Source organism: Erpetoichthys calabaricus, chromosome 12 (assembly GCF_900747795.2).
Source record: "Erpetoichthys calabaricus chromosome 12, fErpCal1.3, whole genome shotgun sequence".
Classification (NCBI taxonomy): Eukaryota; Metazoa; Chordata; class Cladistia; order Polypteriformes; family Polypteridae; genus Erpetoichthys; species Erpetoichthys calabaricus.
The window spans coordinates 42,563,120-42,582,787 of NC_041405.2; the positions used below are offsets into that span (position 1 = coordinate 42,563,120).

Genomic DNA, 19,668 nt, shown 5'->3' on the forward strand with positions numbered 1-19,668 from the left:
GAACAAATTAGACCATGCATAACAGGAAATTGTGAAAGATTTGTTAATTGATTTTTAAGCAAATTAATTCAGTATTTTCCTACACACTGGACGCAAGAATCACATAAGATATTTTTTCCAGTGTGACTTGAGGAATTTAGTGATAATACTCTTTACTAAATCTTGTAAACGAAAATTAGCTCATGAGCAAACCACAAATGAAACATGCAGTTCATAGCTTATTAAATAAAGTATAGTATAAACATTGTGCTGAAAGGATTTGTTACCAATTTAATGAATTAAAGAGCTAGTCAAAAGACGATATAAATTTTATTGGCTTTATCTGCAGATATTACTGTAATACATGAAGTATTGATTTATGGGGTCAATGGCAGGATGTGTTCTGAATGCTTGCTGGTTTGAAGAGGGTTATAAGATCAGACACTGATAATTTGTCTTAAGGAATTTACAATTTAAAAACATCAGTGATTATGCTTCTGTGAGTATCCTTTACAATAATTTCACAAAGCAACAAGAAAAACCTTCCAGAATGTCTGAAATAACATCATAATCACAACCAAGGTTCTTAGGATCTATTTGCTGTATGTAATTTAGAAGTACAGTGCAAGCCAAATGAAAACTACATTCATTGTCAGGTGGTCAAGGAAAGACCTTTTCTCTCAAAAAAGAACTTTGCTGTCCAGTATCATAAGTTTGCAAAAGATTGAATTATTCAAAAGATGTATTGAACATTAGTTTCTGGATAGATTTATAAGCAATTGCGCTTTTTTTTTTTTTGGCAATAAAGAAAAAAAAAAAAACTTAATGAAAGTCTGCTAGTACTTGCCACCAGAGTAATCTGTGTTGAACCATTATGAAACATTCAAGAGGAGGATGCTGGCCCTCTGTTGTGATGTAAAATTTGTAAAATTTCATGATAGTGATTCTTCATATTGCAACAAATACAAAAAACAGAACAGATTAATTGTAAAAAGTTTCATGTTTTTGTAATGTTAGAGTCAGTACTCTAGATTTTCCTTTGCATTGCAAAGATCTGTGTCTGAGTGTATGTCCTACAATGAACAGGTGACCAATACAAAATTGGTCTGTGCCTTATGTTGGATTCTGCAGAATTGAGCACTGCCTCTCCAGAGCCTTGAGACAGATTAATGGTTAAGGAAATGAATCTCAAGAATGGCCAGGTCAATGTTCATATCTTGACTATCTTGATACCTACACATTAGGAAAAGGAAAGGAAGAAGGAGCAATAATTAATTCAAGTCCATATCTGTATGAAATATGGTTGCCAAACTATTCACTGAAGGATGTATATCTGTTAAATGAAATAAAAGCCTACGTTGATATGAATAAGTTCTTTTGAAAGTAAGTACACTCCATGAAATGTGTTTTTTTTTCAGTTTTTCACATGAGGACATATCAGGGTTTGATCTTAATTTAAGCAATATCTGTAGATAAAGATGATACAGTGCAGTGGCATTCAAAAGTTTTGGCACCCTTGCTTACTATTACTGTGATTAGTTAAGTGAGCAGAAGATGAGCTGATCACCAAAAAGTATAAAGTTAAAGGTGACACATTTCCTTAATATTTTAAGCAAGATTGCATTTCTGTTTTTATCTTTCACATGTTCAAATTACCAAAAAAATGTAAAGGGCCCAAAGCAAATGTTTGGACAACTGACATGGTCAGTACTTAGTAATATCCCCTTTGGCATCTGTAGCCAGCTAAGAGTCTTTCAGTTCTTACTTGGGATTATTTTTGCCCATTTGTCCTCGAAAAAGACTTGTTATTCTGCAAGATTCTTGGGAAGTCTTGCCTACTATGCTCTTTTGATATCTATCCACAGAGTTTCAGTGTTGTTTAGGTTGGGGGACTGTGAGGGCCACAGCAAAACTGTCGGCGTGCATCTCTTGTGGTATATTCCATTGTAGATTTTGATGTGTGTTTGGGATCATTATCTTGTTGTAGGTCCCATCCTCTTTTTATCTTCAACATTTTTACAGTTGGTGTGACATTTGCTTCCAGAATTTGCTGGTATTTATTTGAATCCCCTCTTCTCTCTACTAATGACATGTTCCCTGTGCCACTAGCTGCAACACAAGCCCCAAAGCATGATTGATCTACCCCCATACTTGACAGTTTGAGAGGTGTGCTTATGCTTAAATTTGGCACCCATTTTTCTCCAAATGTATCTGAGACCTCAAATATCCTGGGGTGCTCAAACTTTTGCATGGTACTCCTTTCCTTTTTTCCTCTGTACAGTTGTACAAAACAAAAACAATATACTTATCATGCATAAAATGCTGAAAAGAAATGTCATCTTTAACTTTATGCCTTTTGGTGAACCGTCCATCATCTGTTCACTTAACTATTCACAGTAACAAACATTTTAAGCAAGGGTGCTCAAACTTTTGCATACCAGTGTGTAACAAACATCATGCCACAGTTACATGTTGTAGTCTATTGTATAATTTTAAATAAACATAAATGCTTGGTCTGCATGTAAAAAAGGTTAAGTACACCCCACCATTAATCACTATGAAAAATACCTAGAATCGGGTGTACCAGATCATTAGGCCTTGGCCAATTAGTATTTTTTGCTCTTTGTTATTGAAATTATTACCATGCCTAGATCAAAAGAACTTTAGGCCTTCAGGAAAAAGTCTATAGTTGCTTATGTATCTGGAAAGAGGTTTAAAAAATCCCTGAACAATTAGAAATCAACCATCCAAATGTCTGGAAGACCTGCATGTGGAGAAGATTTCAGACAATTGCCTACTTGTCCAAGCCTGGTTGCCACAGCAGGCTAAAAATAAGAGTGCGAGATGCTTAAAGAAATCGCCAAGAACCTCAGAATGTCATCAGGGAACCTACAGGTTTTTCTTGCCATTGTTGATGTCAAAGTGCATGAGCCTAACATTATGAAACTGAACAACATGGGAATTGTGCTAGGAGGAAACATTTAATGTACAGAAAACACATCTGGGCAAGACTGAAGTTTGCCTGTGAGCACCTAATGAAAGACCAGGACTTCTGGATCACTGTGCTCTGGATAGACAAGGCAAAGAGAGATTTATTTGGCCACAGTACCGGAAGACATTTGGTGAAAATAAAAGATGTCTGTGATAAGTGATCCATGGAGCTGTGCAAATTTTAAATAAGTTATCACACTTGTATAGAATAATCAAGTGCATTTTGCTCCACTTGCAGAGGTGGGCGGATCAGTCAAGTGTCTAAATGATGCTGTGGAAGAAACTGCTCAGTGCACCCGTGCCCAGTTAGATCAGATTGTCAGTGTAAGAGCCTGCATGGCAGAGAAGGGGAGACAGTAAAGGACAGGTAAAGACAGAAAGTAAAAGAAGCAGAGAAGTGACAACAGCATTGGGTGAAGAGGCAGGACGAGCCAGAGAGTGTGGGAAAGGCAGCGTGGTCGTAAGCCCTGTGAAGGATCTGTGCTCAAGGGGGAAGATCGTTCCCACTGAATATTTGTTGAGGAGTGGGTGCAATCGAGGTGGAGTCCTCTCCAGGGATCTGAGGTATGGCAGGGGAACAAGAAGGATGATGAGAGGACAACAACCCCCAAGTGGTCTAGCCGACGCCGCTTGAGGCAACTAAAATGGGCTGCTAGTCTCTCCTCCAGCTGAGCAAGCAATGGTGATCCAGGGAGACAGACAAGTTAGGAGTTGATCTGGGGCCGTCAGATGAAACATTGACCTGATGACTGTGATGGTTTTATTCTTGTTTTAAATTCTCGTTTTTAAACTCATGGATTGATGATGTTTTTATAGATTATTTATTGACAATGAGGATGCGCTGTAATTTATTACAAATCGATTCAGTGTTCAAAACAAAAGCACAGTTCACTTTTTGCACCAACCCCTTTTTTGGAATATATTTGATCTCTTCTCATCTCGTTTTTTTGAGTTTTGACGGGTCTCAGGTGCAACAGGAGCATGGAGTCAACCTGCACTGTCACAACGTCATTTGACCAGAAGAACCTGATAGCAAATGGAAATGACAATATGGCAGTTTGGTGCTGCTTTTTTACATTAGGGTCTGGGTAACTCATCATCTAAGAATCTGCAATGAATTCTCCATTGTATCAGAGGGTGCTTGAGGATAATTTGATACCATCTGTCAAAAGATTAAAGCTGAACTGAAAGTGTATTTTGCAACACGACAATGCCCCTAAGCATACCTGTATATTCACCAAAGAATTGCTAAAAAAGAAATGGAAGGTTCTGGAAGATTGGATTGAATTCCATCAAGGTGCTTTGGGATTTGAACCGGGCTGTACACACAAGACACCCCTCAAACTTTACACATCTGAAAGACTTCTGCATACAAGGTGGGGTGGGGGGACTTTCTCCCAGTCAGTGTGAGAGATTGATAGACAGAAATGCTTACCTGAGTGAGAAATATCTATTAAAACCAAGGGTATAATTACAGAAATGCCATACTTGTTCAGATTGTACATTTTTTTTCTTATTACCAATTGTGTCAAATTTATTTATTGATACCGTTAAGTAAAGTTCAAATTTTGATATGTTCATGTATGTTAAAGAAAAACATTTTATTTCACTTTTTCACAATGTAGAGAAAAGCCAAGCAAAATGACACCTTTTATTGGCTAACTAAAAAGATTACAATATGCAAGCTTTTGAGGCAAATCAGGCCCCTTCTTCAGGCAAGATGTTGCCTCGAAAGCTTGGATATTGTAATCTTTTTAGTTAGCCAATAAAAGGTGTCATTTTGCTTGGCTTTTCTCTACATTCATAATGGCTAACACGGTACAACACCCTAGTACTACTTTTTCACAAGAAACTTCTTTGGAAACCCACTAATGTTAGACTGGAACATCAGATTTTCATTATTGCATCATGCCTTTTCACTTATACATGATAATACAAGTTAACATGTGGACTAGAATGATTGGGAAAGTGTGTTTTTATTTTGTTACATTTCAATACAGGCAGCTAGATGTCATGCGTGCAAGAGACAAGGAAAGCTTTTAGAAACCATACACTGGCGTGGAGAGATTAAGCATTATTGTAACCAGCAATGTCTACTACGTTTCTACAGTCAACAGAATCAACCAAATCTAGATACACAAAAAGGACCTGAAAGCCTTCTTAACAGTATGTATCATATAGTTATTCATATTTATACAATTTATGTTGATATCTAATGCTTGAAATGGGGGGGTTGGTGGTTGTTGGGGGCTATAGTCCAGATTGAAGTCTTGGTCAAGTTTTTGTTCATTTATGTTGAGCTCTGAATGTAAATATGCCTAAAATTATGCATGACTGTGATAGGAAAGTTGTCAAAATAGCTTATACACATTTATTTATGCTATGATAATCAATAATTATTTTTGTTCATTAGTAGCCTTGTTCAGTCATCTATTACCCTTTGCTACAGTCAAGAAAATGTCCACATGTGTGACTTATGTACATTTTATTATATAAAATGTATTTATAAGATGCATCAACATTATATTCTTCAGTGTTTGAGTGTAACGTCAAATGATTCTTGTTGGGACTTTTGAAATTCATTCTTGTCGTTAATATTTTAATTTTAAAATATGACTGCTGTTTACATTACCAGAATGCATTTCAGTCAAGCTGTTTTTCACCTGCATTTCTTAGAAAGTATTGTTGACAGCTAATTTATATATAAATATGCTTTCATGTTTAGAAAATACAGTAGATAAATACATTTTTTTCTTATGCAGACTACCTACCACCATTACATACTGAATATTTTAAAAAATAAATTGCATTGTTTTTTTGTTTTAGGTCAAACACAGGAGCCCAAAACCCCAACAACTGAAACAAAGAAATTTGAAGTAAGCTAAAACACATTTATTTTTTCATGATATATTGTAGCTTTAAAAAATTTCCTTTGTATTTCAACGTGCTGACATTTAAAAGTCTGAATTCCATTAGGAAACTTTTGAGCATTAATTTGTTGGTCCTATGTCAGTTACTTATATAGGAACACTATAATGTTGTGAGAGAGCTGTCTCTTTCTCACATGACATTAAGGCATTTATAATGAAGCTTAACATTAGGTTGTGAAATCCAACAGCAAGTTGACCATACATTTATTTCTGGAAATTTAAATATAAACCAATTATTTTAGCCATAAATATAATTTAATTCAATAACATCTTTATCCATTATTTCGAAGGCTGGTAAGGACATGCAAGAATTTTCAAAAATAATGTGCATTGAAAGTGCCCTTTTGTCTGTTTTCAGCCTGCAGGAAAGACAGTTGTTGCCCAGAGTCCCCCCTCTCCACCTTCTCCACCTCCTCCCACACCTACTCCACGTAAGAACAAAGCTGCTATGTGCAAGCCACTAATGCAAAACAGAGGAGTTTCTTGCCGACCTGAAATGAAGTCAAAGGGTTGCCAGACAGGTAAAACTATTATAAATAATTTTGTTGCTCACACTGATAATGGTCCTTTCTTGCTCACACTAATAATGATCCTTACTGTTTGAATATTGAAAATATGTTCTTGTGTAAATTAATTTCAGTACAGGCTGCAAATAAAATAGAAAACTTAAAAAGACATGAATTAATATTTAATAGTTGTTAGAGGCATCTTTAGTACCAGTTACTGATTTACAGACATGGCTGAAAGTTTTGGTATACTTTCATTCAGAAGATCTTTTGTCATCCATACGATAATTTTTTTGGTTTGTGGTGAAAGAAAAGAAAAAATGCTGTAAAAAGAGCAAAATTCTTCTTTATCCTACAAATATGTTACAAAATGGTTTGACAAAATTATGTGGACGTATAGAAGTTGTAAGAAAAAATTGCATGGTAGTGATACTTCAAACAGCCTAATCTTTTTAAAATTATTATTATAGCTATCTTCATTTGTGTAATCACTCATTCAATCAGTTTAAATTGAAACAAGTACTCGGGCTGATACACAGACGCGCAAAACAACTAAAATATGAAAAAGAGAAGGAAAAGCATAGAGTAAAGCACAAAGTAATAGCCAAGGCTACAAGACCATTTCCAAAGAGCTTGATATTACTGTGACCACTGGCACCCTCAAGAAGCTTAAGGCTCATCGTACTGTAGTAAACATTCTAGGATGTGGCCACTAGAGAAACACTGAGACTCAAGATTAAAGAAAAATAATTTTTGAGGGGTACGAAAAGAACCAAAGAATATTTCAAAACAGGTCCAAGCTGACCTTCCGTCTCAAGTTACAACTATAACAAGTTACAGCATCCGTTACTGTGGAAATAAAAATGGGTAGAAGACATAAAACAACCCCATTTCTAAGAGTGAAAAGCAAAAGAAAGCCCAGTGGAATGTGCCAAAGTGCATGAAGCAATAGTCCTTCTGGAAAAATGTACTTTGGACAGATGCATATTAGAACTATTTGGTAAATCATAACTTTGCTTACAGAAAAAAAGAACATCCTATCTGCTCTGAAACATGGAGGGTCTTAATGATGCTTTGGGGTTGCCTTGCGGCCTCTGGCACTAGGTGCTTTGAATCTGCAGGCTACAATTAAATCAGCAGATTGTCAGCACAGTTTGGTTCAAAACATTACAGCCCCAGTGTCAGAAAATTGTGTTTCTGTCTTAGGTCATGGGTCCTACAGCAGTGTAATGACTTAAACAATTGAGCATCTGTTGAAAGAGCTGAAACTTTTTGTTGGTTGGTAAGTGTAGAAATGTCATTCAGAGCTTCTGAAATTGCAGTTATTGTCTCCAAAGTCTGTGCTATGAATGTATTAAAGTTGCCAATATTTTTGTAGTTTAAACAAAAATGGTTAAGTACATTTTTTGTATTTTTAAAGTAAAATGTTAGTTCATAATCAAAAGCAGTTTATATTTCATTAAATGTAAAATAAGGAATGGTGGATAGGAAGTACTGTACTTTGTCAGTTTCAACCAAGTTTGGGGGAAATTATAATGTCTATACATCTTACCAACTATGTGCAATTTGACAGTATAGCAATCACTAACTTTTATTATAAAAATCTTCTCTGTGTCAAGTTTCTTGACTATAATTAACTTTATGGCCATTTTCTGATAATGTGATATATATCAATATTTGTGTGGACTTTGGAAAGTCTTTAGACTTTGTCATTTATTTGCCACATTAAGTAAGCCCTTTCCTGTAACTTCAAGAGATCACAACCTATCGTATAGGTGAGAGAAATACCATTGTGGACTTAGTTTTATAGCAGATACTAAGTATTTTGTCCAGCCTCTATTGAAAAACTTTCAAACCCTTCTTTTGGGGAAACCAAAGTTAATTTGAAATTCTAATTTGCCCTATTCTGTAATGAAAAAACATCATTGGAAAATGTTTAAATACAGATGCATCTCAATAAATTAAAATATCATCGAATATTTAATTTATTTCAGTAATTCAATTCAAAAGTGAAACTTTTATATTATTTAGATTCAATACACACAAAGTGATAATATTTCAAGCATTAATTTCTTTTGATTTTGCTGATTTTGGCTTACAGGTAATGAAAACTCAAATTTCAGTATCTCAGAAAATTAGAATTTTAATACATAATTCTCCTGCCTCCTCACTCACTCACTCATGTCCGTCCGAAGCCGAATGCGCAGTCGCCTTCTGCGCAGCTGCCCGAAAAACCTTATGAGACCGACATCCAACCCCAGCATCGTGGTAGGCGGCGGATTTACGGCCGCAAAAATTCAAAGAGAAAGGCGACTTCGATTAAAGCTCTAGAGGCCTGAAAGGCAATTTCGACTACAGCTCGAGGCCTAATTACACATTCTGATTCAATTACGCATTCATTTAGTACACCTATATCAGGTTTGTGGTGCTTATACTTATTACTGTTCCATATTGTACTGGAACATTCATCATTCAATATTATACTATAGGCCTGGAAAATTCATCAACTAACAGTACAAGCCTGTACAGTAATGAGTAAAGCGGACTACAATCATTACAAAACAACTTCTTTGTTACTTATCATTTGTTCTTCATACACTGCTGACACAAACTCGTGCCCGTTTCATCTTACGTTGTCGAAACGGGCTCTTTGTCAAGTATTACATAAGACCAATAAAAGAAAATGATTTTTAATGCAGAAATGTTGGCCGACTGAAAAGTATGTCCATGTACGCACTCGATACTTGGTTGGGGCTCCTTTTGCATGAATTACTGCATCAATGCGGCGTGGCATGGAGGCGATCAGCCTGTGGCACTGCTAAGGTGTTATGGAAGCACAGGACGCTTTGATAGCGGCCTTCAGCTCGTCTGCATTGTTGGGTCTGGTGTCTCTCATCTTCCTCTTTACAATACTCTATGGGGTTTAGGTCAGGCATGTTTGCTGGCCAATCAAGCACAGTGATACCATGGTCATTAAACCAGGTATTGGTACTTTTGGCAGTGTGGGCAGGTGCCAAGTCCTGCTAAAAATGAAATCAGCATCTCCATAAAGCTTGTCAGCAGAGGGAAGCATGAAGTGCTCTAGAATTTCCAGGTAGATGACTGCGCTGACTTTGGACTTGATAAAACACAGTGGACCAACACCACCAGATGACATGGCTCCCCAAATCATCACTGACTGTGGAAATATCACACTGGACCTCAAGCATCTTGGATTCTGTGCCTCTCCACTCTTCTTCAAGACTTTGGGACCTTGATTTCCAAATGAAATGCAAAATTTACTTTCATCTGAAAAGAGGACTTTGGACCACTGAGCAGCAGTCCAATATGTTTTCTCTTTTGATGTTGTCTCTGGTTCAGGAGTGGCTTGACACAAGGAATGTGACAGTTGTAGCCTTTTGAAGCACTGACCTCACAATCTTATCAAGGCTGCGGTTATCCCTGTTGCTTGTGCACTTTTTTCTGCCACATTTTTTCCTTCCACTCAACTTTCCATTAATATACGTGGATACAGCACTCTGTGAACAGCCAGCTTCATTAGCAATGACCTCTTGTAGTTCACTGTTCTGAACAACCTGTCAAGTCGGCACACCTTTGCAGGTGTTTTGGGTTAATTAGCTGAGTAGAGTGTGACACCATGAGTCTACAATATTGAACTTTTTCACAATGTTCTAATTTACTGAGATACTGAATTTTTGGTTTTTGAGATACTGAATTTTGGGTTTTCATTAGCTATAAGCCATAATCAGCAAAATGAAAAGAAATAAACACTTTAATTATTCACAGAGTGGTATATTTCATCTATATATGAGTTTCACTTTTTGAATTGAATTACTGAAATAAATTAACTTTTCGATGATATTCTGATTTATTGAGATGCACCTGTATTAGTGTTGTCTGAAACATTCTATAGTCTTCTCCATCTGCAGCTTCTTTACTTAACCTCCTGGGGGATTCAGGGGTCACTGGCAAGAAGAGAATAGTGTCTTATTTTTCATTTAGTGAGTTAACTTAGTGAGTTTTTAAACTTACAAACACTATAAAAACTCTGGCAGAATGCTAACAATTGGGACTGCCGAATGCATTGTCAAAAATTATGAATTGTTCAAAATTAGGTGACTTAGACAAAAAACGCAATTTGTAATGTTAGTTAGTTGCCGCTGAGTTTGCAACAAAACGAGCCTTCTTGTTCACAGGGAGTTCTATTCACATGGTAATGATATGATATTTGGTCTTCTTATTTGGTGAGAGTTGATGTCATATTTGGAATGCTTAGTGGACTTGTGATGAGGCATAATTCATTTGTTTTGAAGTAAGCCTTCCATTTCTGCGCTTTGTGCTCTTTTGGAAAACGTAACACAGTGGTATTGATGCAAACATCTCATTAGTGCCTGAGCACTGTGACACAAATGTCAGAATGTTGCATTTTGAACATTTGGCGAGGAGGGTAAACTTCCTGATGAGTGCTATTTGTATTTGTTATCATATTGATTGGTAATGTATGCTGTGTATTGCCGATTTTTTTTTTTTTTTAATATAGCCCTTTTTTTGTATATGATTGAAATTTATGAAATATTGGATCATTTTTACATACCCAGGTCCTTGCACATTTTCAAAACTAATGTTTTATCTGCCTGATTTGAAGTAAATAAAAAGATACCTATGATCTTGATCTCTCTGCTACTTTCATATAATTGGGTCAGAATTTGTGCTAAAAATAAAAAATATGAAATTGTAATCAGTGTGTGAAACTGATACCATTTATGAACATTTCAGAGCATGGCACACCACCAAAGTTCCTTAGTTTAGAGAGTAACTGTGTCCTGTATGTTAAAATATCTAATTATCTCATAAATATGTAATATTCACATATATTCATGTCTGTTTCAGAAGAAGAATGGAAGCCACAGCTGATTGTTCTTCCTATCCCAGTTCCAGTTTATGTGCCAGTGCCTATGCATATGTACTGTCAAAATGTGCCAGTGCCTTTCACAATGCCTCTCCCGGTGAGTAATAGCTACTTTGTGTTACAAGAAGAAATCATATCATATGAAAGATTGATATTTTTTTTTAACTGTTTTATTTTCTTCTTCTTAAAGCAGGAGTGCTTTGGTTCTAATTTTGAGTAAATACACAAACATTATAGATGCTGCCTCCTATAGCACTGCTTTTTCAGTGTTCCAGAATTGATAAATTTGTTGCACTTTTAGTCAAGTGCAAGTTAGACCTACTAGAGTTATCTTGATGACATCACACAGGGGAAAATAGAGTGATCACAACACTTTCTATTTTAGCAAGTGTGAATATTTACATTTAATATATAAACTAGCCTATGGACTGTTATGTGATAGGTATCAAGCTGATAATTCAGATTATTTTGTAATAAATTTTTTATTAATTGCGACCAATACATAATTAAAATAACTATACAACTGTTTTTCAAAAAAAGATGTAAGCAGACGATTGTATGATTTTTACCAAGCACCTTAGTCAAGTACAAAATGCAGTTGTCTTGATTGTTGTAAATGTTATTCTTCAAAGGCTAACTTGAAAGTAATTGAACTGGCACAGCCCACCTAGGAACACAGCAATGCTCCGTTTCAAAAAAAATAAAATGAGATTCTGTAATTTGGTCATTTGTCTTTTTTGTATTAAGTGTATTCATTTTATCTTCTTCATTATCTAGCCAAATTGATGAAAACAAAACTAAATACATTTGTCTCAGCAATGGTGAAAAAAAAATATCAGCAATAGTCATAATTCCAGTAAAACTAAAAACTACTTTAAATGGATCATCAATTCTTAGCCGTATAGTTAAGTGGGATGGTCTCTGGCATTTGGCTGTATTATTGCCACTAAAGCTGAATTTGTTTTCTGAAGTAGCACTTGTTAAAGAAACACAAAAGTAGTTTTTTTTTTTTTTTGTAAGATTACTTATCAGTAGAAAGTTAGTTTATGTACTTTGCACTTCACAAGTGGGATCTGTATTGCTGTATTGGTTAGCTGATGCAAATGGATGGATCATTTAATAAGACCAGTGGCACCTAGATGTAGTGAGTTTCAGGGATTAGTTAAAAAAAGGATCAGTAAACTGGATTTACAAGTGGTTTGTCTTAGCAGAAGGACAAACCTAATTCCAATTTTGGGGACAGTCTAAAGTAATTTCCCTGAAATTAATTTCAGTGGGAACTTGTCAAAACAGTGGTTTCCTCTTGGTTAAAAAAAAAAAAGCAAAATTGAGGCGAGCTCTGAAAGTGAAGCTCAAGTTTTCATTAATTGCAGTTGTGATGTTATATGTTGGTACATATGTACACACCCCAGCAAAATCAAGGTCTTCCCAGTGCATGTGATTTCTGATTAAGCAAAGTATAATTAAAGGTGGAAATCGTTAATTCCTAGTTTCTAGATGTAAGGTAGAAATCATCCAAAGACAAAAACTTGCCACTAAGAAACCCAAAAGGTGACACTAGCCAGCTTGGTAGATGCCTTAGCCTGAATGATAAAACCAACAATACATTTGGAAAAATGCATCTTGTGCAACATGCATTGTGCTTGTGTTGATAGTGAATCATCATATCACCAACCCTAGGTATGACATTAATATACAATGACATTTGTAAAGAGCTCTGGTGACAGTAAAAAGCTAAAAGTTTGCATCATAAAATGTATAGCTTTCCCCTATGCATCGGTAAAATAAGTGGCAGGGCCAACATAAAACCCAACTCTAAACACCACCCAGCATCCAGTAAATCACTCGGGTATGTATTAGCATGAAAGCTATGTTTTATTGAAATAGCAACAAACTATCCTGGATATATAGTAGATGATGACTATTTCTTTTATTTGGGGAAGTCATTTAATAGCCAGTTTTAATCTATGCAACATACTCCTTACTTCCCATGCCCCCAGCAGGTCACTTCCATTTTGTAAGAGCAGTTCTTTGATACCTCTGATAACTTCCTATGCATAACCCTATTAAAGTCTGGAAGATGTACACTTTTTGCCACAAAGTGATATGTCAAATACCAGTGCCATGTTTACTTACAATCATGTTAACACGGTAAGGAATACGCACAAGTGACAATGAGTTGCCCTGTGTTATTATCCCATTGCATTTTTATTTTTATTTGCTGTAAAAGGAGTTATATAAAATTGTTTTCAAAGGTTTTTTTTTTTTTTTTTACATTTTACTTTTTAAAGTAACAAGAGTTAATGCGCCCAGTAATACAGGAATGCCCTTAATTTCCGAGTTGCATAGTATTATACAAATGAATAATGAGTTTACAAAGCACCCTGATAATTTTTGTGCTGATCTATACCTACCGGTATGAGGGTTTGATTCCAGTCCTGCCACACTCTGTGTAGTTTTCCACATCCCCTGACTTCTCCATCTACTTTTACTTCCTTTCAAACGCGTGCATGTTAAGTAAATTGGAAACTCTAAAAAGTCCATTATGAGGGAGTACATGTGTACAGTGATCCCTCGCTATATCGCGCTTCGCCTTTCGCGGCTTCACTCCATCGCGGATTTTATATGTAAGCATATTTAAATATATATCGCGGATTTTTTGCTGGCTCGCGGATTTCTGCGGACAATGGGTCTTTTAATTTCTGGTACATGCTTCCTCAGTTGGTTTGCCCAGTTGATTTCATACAAGGGACGCTATTGGCAGATGGCTGAGAAGCTACCCAGCTTTCTTTTCTCTCTCTCTCGCGCTGACCTTTTCTGATCCTGACGTAGGGGGATTGAGCAGGGGGGCTGTTCGCACACCTAGACTATACGGACGCTCGTCTAAAAATGCTGAAAGATTATCTTCACGTTGGCTACCTTCTGTGCAGCTGCTTCGTGAAGCGACATGCAGCACGGTGCTTCGCATACTTAAAAGCATGAAGGGCACGTATTGATTTTTCTCTGTCTCTCTCTCTCTCTCTCTCTCTCTCTCTCTCTCTCTCTCTCTCTCTCTCTCTCTCTCTCCCTGCTCCTGACGGAGGGGGTGTGAGCTGCCGCCTTCAACAGCTTTGTGCCGCGGTGCTTCGCATACTTAAAAGCAAACAGCCCTATTGATTTGTTTGCTCCTTTGAAGAGGAAGATATGTTTGCATTCTTTTAATTGTGAGACTGAACTGTCATCTCTGTCTTGTCATGGAGCACAGTTTAAACTTTTGAAAAAGAGACAAATGTTTGTTTGCAGTGTTTGAATAACGTTCCTGTCTCTCTACAACCTCCTGTGTTTCTGCGCAAATCTGTGACCCAAGCATGACAATATAAAAATAACCATATAAACATATGGTTTCTACTTCGCAGATTTTCTTATTTCGTGGGTGGCTCTGGAATGCAACCCCCGCGATGGAGGAGGGATTACTGTATGCTTATAGTTTCTACAGTGGGCTGGGGTCCTAACATGACAGTTGTGATACATAGGGTATTTTCCCTTTAAAATTTAAAAATTACAGTAAATAGACATCTGTTTATGGGAGCTTCACTTCAATTAGTCTTGACCATATTTTTGTTTTAGTACATTGGCAGGCTCTAGGGCTGCCTCTGGTGTCGTGAAGCTTTTTTATCTTAAGTGTGGCCTGTTAATCAGTAAGGCTAAGAAAACCTATCTTTCGGCTGTGGTATTTATAATATCTGTTTCCTTTTAGTTGTATTTTTATGTCTGTCTTGCCTTGCTATGAATATTGGATTTTAATTCTATTTTTAAACTGATCGAAGAATATTATAGGATATAGAAGTCAGAAAATGCAGTCTTTTAATATTCCATATACTTTTATAAGAATATAAGAAATGTGACAAACAATAAGAGACCATGTAGTCTATCAGACTCATTTGTTTAACTAATAGCAAATCTGTCCCAATACCTCATCCAGATGCTTCTTAAAGGATGTCAGTCTCTGCTTCAGTTACATATCTTGGTAGTTAATTCGATTCCCACAATTCTTTGTGTAAAGAAGTGCTTCTTTGCTTCAATCTTAAATGCACCTTTCTTCTAATTTCCACTAGTTTCACCAAGAGTGTGATTCACCATTTAGTTGAAAGAATTCTAATGGATCTATTTTTGATTCTTTTGAGTATTTTGAAGACCTAGATTCTGTCCTGCACAGTCTCTTGTGCTTGAGACTAAGCAGATGTAATAATCCAAGTCTGTCAGAGTACATTTCCTTAGTCCTGGCATGCACTTACTTGCTGTCCTCTGCATATATTCTGCTGCTGTGTTTTACAAAATTGCCTGTGTTTTGTGTGATTGTTGGCATCCCTCCATCTTTAACACTAGAATTACCAGAGCCTACGAAAAAACTCATAGATCCGTCCCACCTTAAAACGCTTCACACTTCTCTGTCAGCGTCTTTTGTCCTTTCAATGTGTTGATAAGCAGCAAACAGCAAGCAGTCTGCTATTACATCCCCCCACTGGCACACAGGTTTCTCAGCTCAAGTCTGCTTACCTACTTATCAGTTGCTTAGAGCTGTATAGAGTGAGAAGTCATGTAAAATGGCACCTTTTATGAATACTGTATCGTTATTTGGAACACTTGCATTTCATGTGTGTTCCGTGTCTACAACGATCTATGCACAGTAGACACATCGTTAAAACAAACGTTTTTCATGTTTTAGTAATAATTGACAAAATGTAGGCATGAAGTGTATAATATGTGAAGCCTGAATTCCAAATATCTTTATACACTTTCACAAAAGATAAAAGTTATAACAGAACAAATGTGTTTTTTTCTAAGGCTATAACCGAAGAAAAATAAACCAGGTTAGTGCTGCTTGTTGTCCTGCCTCCTTTGCCGACTCCAACTTACAAGGTTCTGGGTTCGAGTCCTAACGTCTTCCAAAATAAACGTTTTGAGTAGTGAGCTGTTCTTATTAATATTATACAATGAAAGCATACCTTTGATTTTGCGACTGTAACAGCCGCTGTAAATGTATAGTACTTGTCAAAGTTAGCGTCTTTTTTTTAGTTTTACTAGTTTTATTTACTTATCTTCCAACAGCATAAAATCACAAGTATACTGCAGAGCTTCCTCTGTTTGATCGTCAAGGGCATGCTCACAAATTACACGTGTAATGCCACTAAAAATACCTGCTGACACTTTAGTACGCGAGCAATGGTACGAGAATGCAGTTAGACTTTTTTTGGGCACATACACCACGCTAGTGTTTAGATCTGGACAGTGTAGCGTTGGCGAGCTGTATAAGCCGTGCTGTTTCTTTGAAGGACAGGTGATTGGCAGGATGACGCCGGACTTTCGCCTTTATGCCTGGTGCAGCTGCGTTGCTCTTATATGTGAGGGGACGTTTCTTGCGGGGATGGCTTCTGTTTTCTCCGATCTGAGTTCACCTCTGTTATAGCACGTCTTTATTTGAAAACAGCAGTGTCAGATCGGGGCGAGCATGAAAGCTAACTTTGACAAGCACTATAAATTTACAGGGGTTGTTACAGACGTAAATCAAATGAATGTTTTTATTGCATAATATTAACAATAATAGCAGCTCTCTACTCAAAACGGCAAACTTGAGAAGCTGCCAGCATCGAACCCAGAAGCTCTTGATTGGGAGTCAGCAGTTCTTAGCATTGCACCATGCAAGCTGTCGCATCAACCGCTTACCGCAACCTGCTTTCTTTTTTCTTCAGTTATGTTCTTGAATAAAAGCGCACTTGTTCTGTTATACTTGTACTTTTTGTGAAAGTGTTTATTTGATATTTGGACTTCAGGCTTCACAACAGTCATTCTCAGTCACGCACACCACTCTCATCCACGTACACAGTTTTCCCAGTCTCGTTCGCGCACAAGTTCTGACACGGTTTTATATACAATCATCAGATTCAAATGTTAACAGTTCCCACACACAACTGCTGACTCCGAATCAAGAGCTTCTGGGTTCGATGCTAGCAGCTTCTCAAGTTTACCGTTTTGAGTAGAGAGCTGCTGTTATTGTTAATATTATACAATAAAAACATACATTTGATTTGCGTCTGTAACAACTGCTGTAAATTTATAGTGCTTGTCAAAGTTAGCTTTCATGCTCGCCATGATCTGACACTGCTGTTTTCAAATAAAGACGCGCAATAACAGAGGTGAACTCAGATCGGAGAAAACAGAAGCCCTCCCCGCAAGAAATGTCGACTCACATAAAAGAACAACGCAGCTGCACCAGGTGTAAAGGCAAAAGTCCGGCATCATCCTGCCAATCACCTGTCCTTCAAAAAAACAGCACGGCTTACAGAGCTTGCCAACGCTACATCGTCCAGATCTATACACTAGCGTGGTGTATGTGCCCAAAAAAGTCTAACTGCATTCTTGTACCATTGCTCGCGTACTAAAGTGTCAGCAGGTATTTGTCGTGGCATTACACGTGTAATTTGTGAGCATGCCCTTGACGATCAAACAGAGGAAGCTCTGCAGTATATTTGTGACTTTATGCTGTAGGAAGATAAATAAATAAATCAGCTCGCATGTTATTTATTTGAATCAAATAAAGACGCGCTATAGCTATTTATCTATCCCCTTAGCTGTTTTTATATCTATACTAATAAAAGGCAAAGCCCACACTGACTCACTCACTCAGTCACTGACTGACTGACTGACTGACTGACTCACTCACTCATCACTAATTGTCCAACTTCCCGTGTAGGTGGAAGGCTGAAATTTGGCAGGCTCATTCCTTACAGCTTACTTACAAAAGTTAGGCAGGTTTCATTTCGGAATTCTACGCGTAATGGTCATAACTGGAACCTCTTTTTTGTCCATATACTGTAATGGAGGAGGCGGAGTCACGTATCGCGTCATCACGCCTCCTATGTAATCACGTGAACTGAAAACAAGGAAGAGATTTACAGCACGACTCAAACGCGGGAACGAAGGTAAATGACGTTAATTGTTGAGTGTCTTTTAATACTGTGTAAGCATACATATTAACACGTGCAATTAAACGTGTGCATTTACGGGGTGATTTCTCAGGCTTAAAAGCTCGCCTTTTATCAAACGCGGGAACTAAGGTAAATGATGTTAATTGTTGAGTGTCTTTTAATACTGTGTAAGCATACATATTAACACATGTGCAATTAAACGTGTGCATTTACGGGGTGATTTCTCAGGCTTAAAAGCTTGCCTTTTATTAAAAAGGTAAATGCAAACTGTTTTCATTCTGAAGGGCACAAACCACGTTAGATTTCAGCCGTTAAACGCGCAAAAATGTCGGTACACCAGATAAATAAGCGCAACATATTATCAGTTGTATGCTTACAATACATATAGAAATGTGTTAATCGTTAACTAATAGTATGGGATGGTGTTTTTCGACTCGCGCCTTGATTTAAACGATTCCATGTCTTGTTGGGTTTGCGTAGCTTATTGTCAATATCTTTACACCTGTTTTTAAGACTTATTGACTGAAACGGGCTTTCACGAAAAAACTTAGGGCTTTGCTACAGGATACACCCTCCACAAGTTAAGGAAGTAAAAGTAAAGGTATATATTTCTGTTTTATTTAAACCTTTTAAGTTCGTATGCATAGCCCCATTTGGCTGTTTTAGTTTTTTTTTTTTCTTTCTTCAGTAATATTTAATCTCCTTAAAGAAAAACAACATATGCATTTTACTTTTTTTGTATCTCTTTAGTAATATTTTAGTGTAAAAGGATAACCAGTATTTAAACCTTTTATGTTACTTTATAAAGTTATTTTACACAATGTTGAAAAATTAATAAGAAAGCTACATATTTTGGCAGCTGCTGCTTTAATTTTCAATGAAATGAAAAAAGCTCTCCAAGAGAAAACCTCAATGAAGAAGAAACAGTTTACACTATCTAAAAAGGAGAAACCCTCATTTATAAAGGTTTGCTGCAGATGACTTAACTGAAAATAAATGAATAGTTCCTATGTGTATAATACATATTTATCTATTTGACTTATGCCTTTATTCCAGCAACCTGCAACATCTGAGGTACAATTTGTTACATTAGATAGATAGATAGATAGATAGATAGATACTTTACTTTTGTTTTTTGCAGCACAGGCAGGTGAAGTGACTTCCTCACGGTCACACAGTGGTGTCAGTACCAGGATTTGAACTGACAAGCTCCGGGTTTGCTGAAATATTACTGAAGAAAGAAAAAAAATGAAAACGGGCAAATGGGGCTATGCATACAAAAGTCCATCCATCCATTATCCAACCCGCTATATCCTAAATACAGGAGCCAATCCCTGCCAACACAGGGCACAAGGCAGGAAACAAACCCCGGGCAAGGTGCCAGCCCA

The 19,668-nt window shown here is 36.8% G+C and overlaps 2 protein-coding genes across 5 annotated transcripts in view; one reads left to right on the plus strand and one right to left on the minus strand.

Moving 5' to 3' along the window:
* Positions 1-19,668, minus strand: part of LOC114662108 (gap junction beta-1 protein-like) — a 396,450-nt gene that overhangs the window by 263,136 nt on the left and 113,646 nt on the right. The gene's annotated exons all lie outside the window — the stretch shown is intronic.
* Positions 1-19,668, plus strand: part of LOC114662106 (zinc finger MYM-type protein 3-like) — a 184,547-nt gene that overhangs the window by 118,722 nt on the left and 46,157 nt on the right. For all 3 annotated transcript variants that reach the window (XM_028815440.2, XM_028815442.2, XM_028815441.2), the window contains exons 13-16: positions 4,971-5,136; positions 5,797-5,846; positions 6,259-6,421; positions 11,297-11,412. In XM_028815440.2, the coding sequence (XP_028671273.1) occupies positions 4,971-5,136; positions 5,797-5,846; positions 6,259-6,421; positions 11,297-11,412 (495 nt within the window). The remainder of the gene's footprint in view (positions 1-4,970; positions 5,137-5,796; positions 5,847-6,258; positions 6,422-11,296; positions 11,413-19,668) is intronic.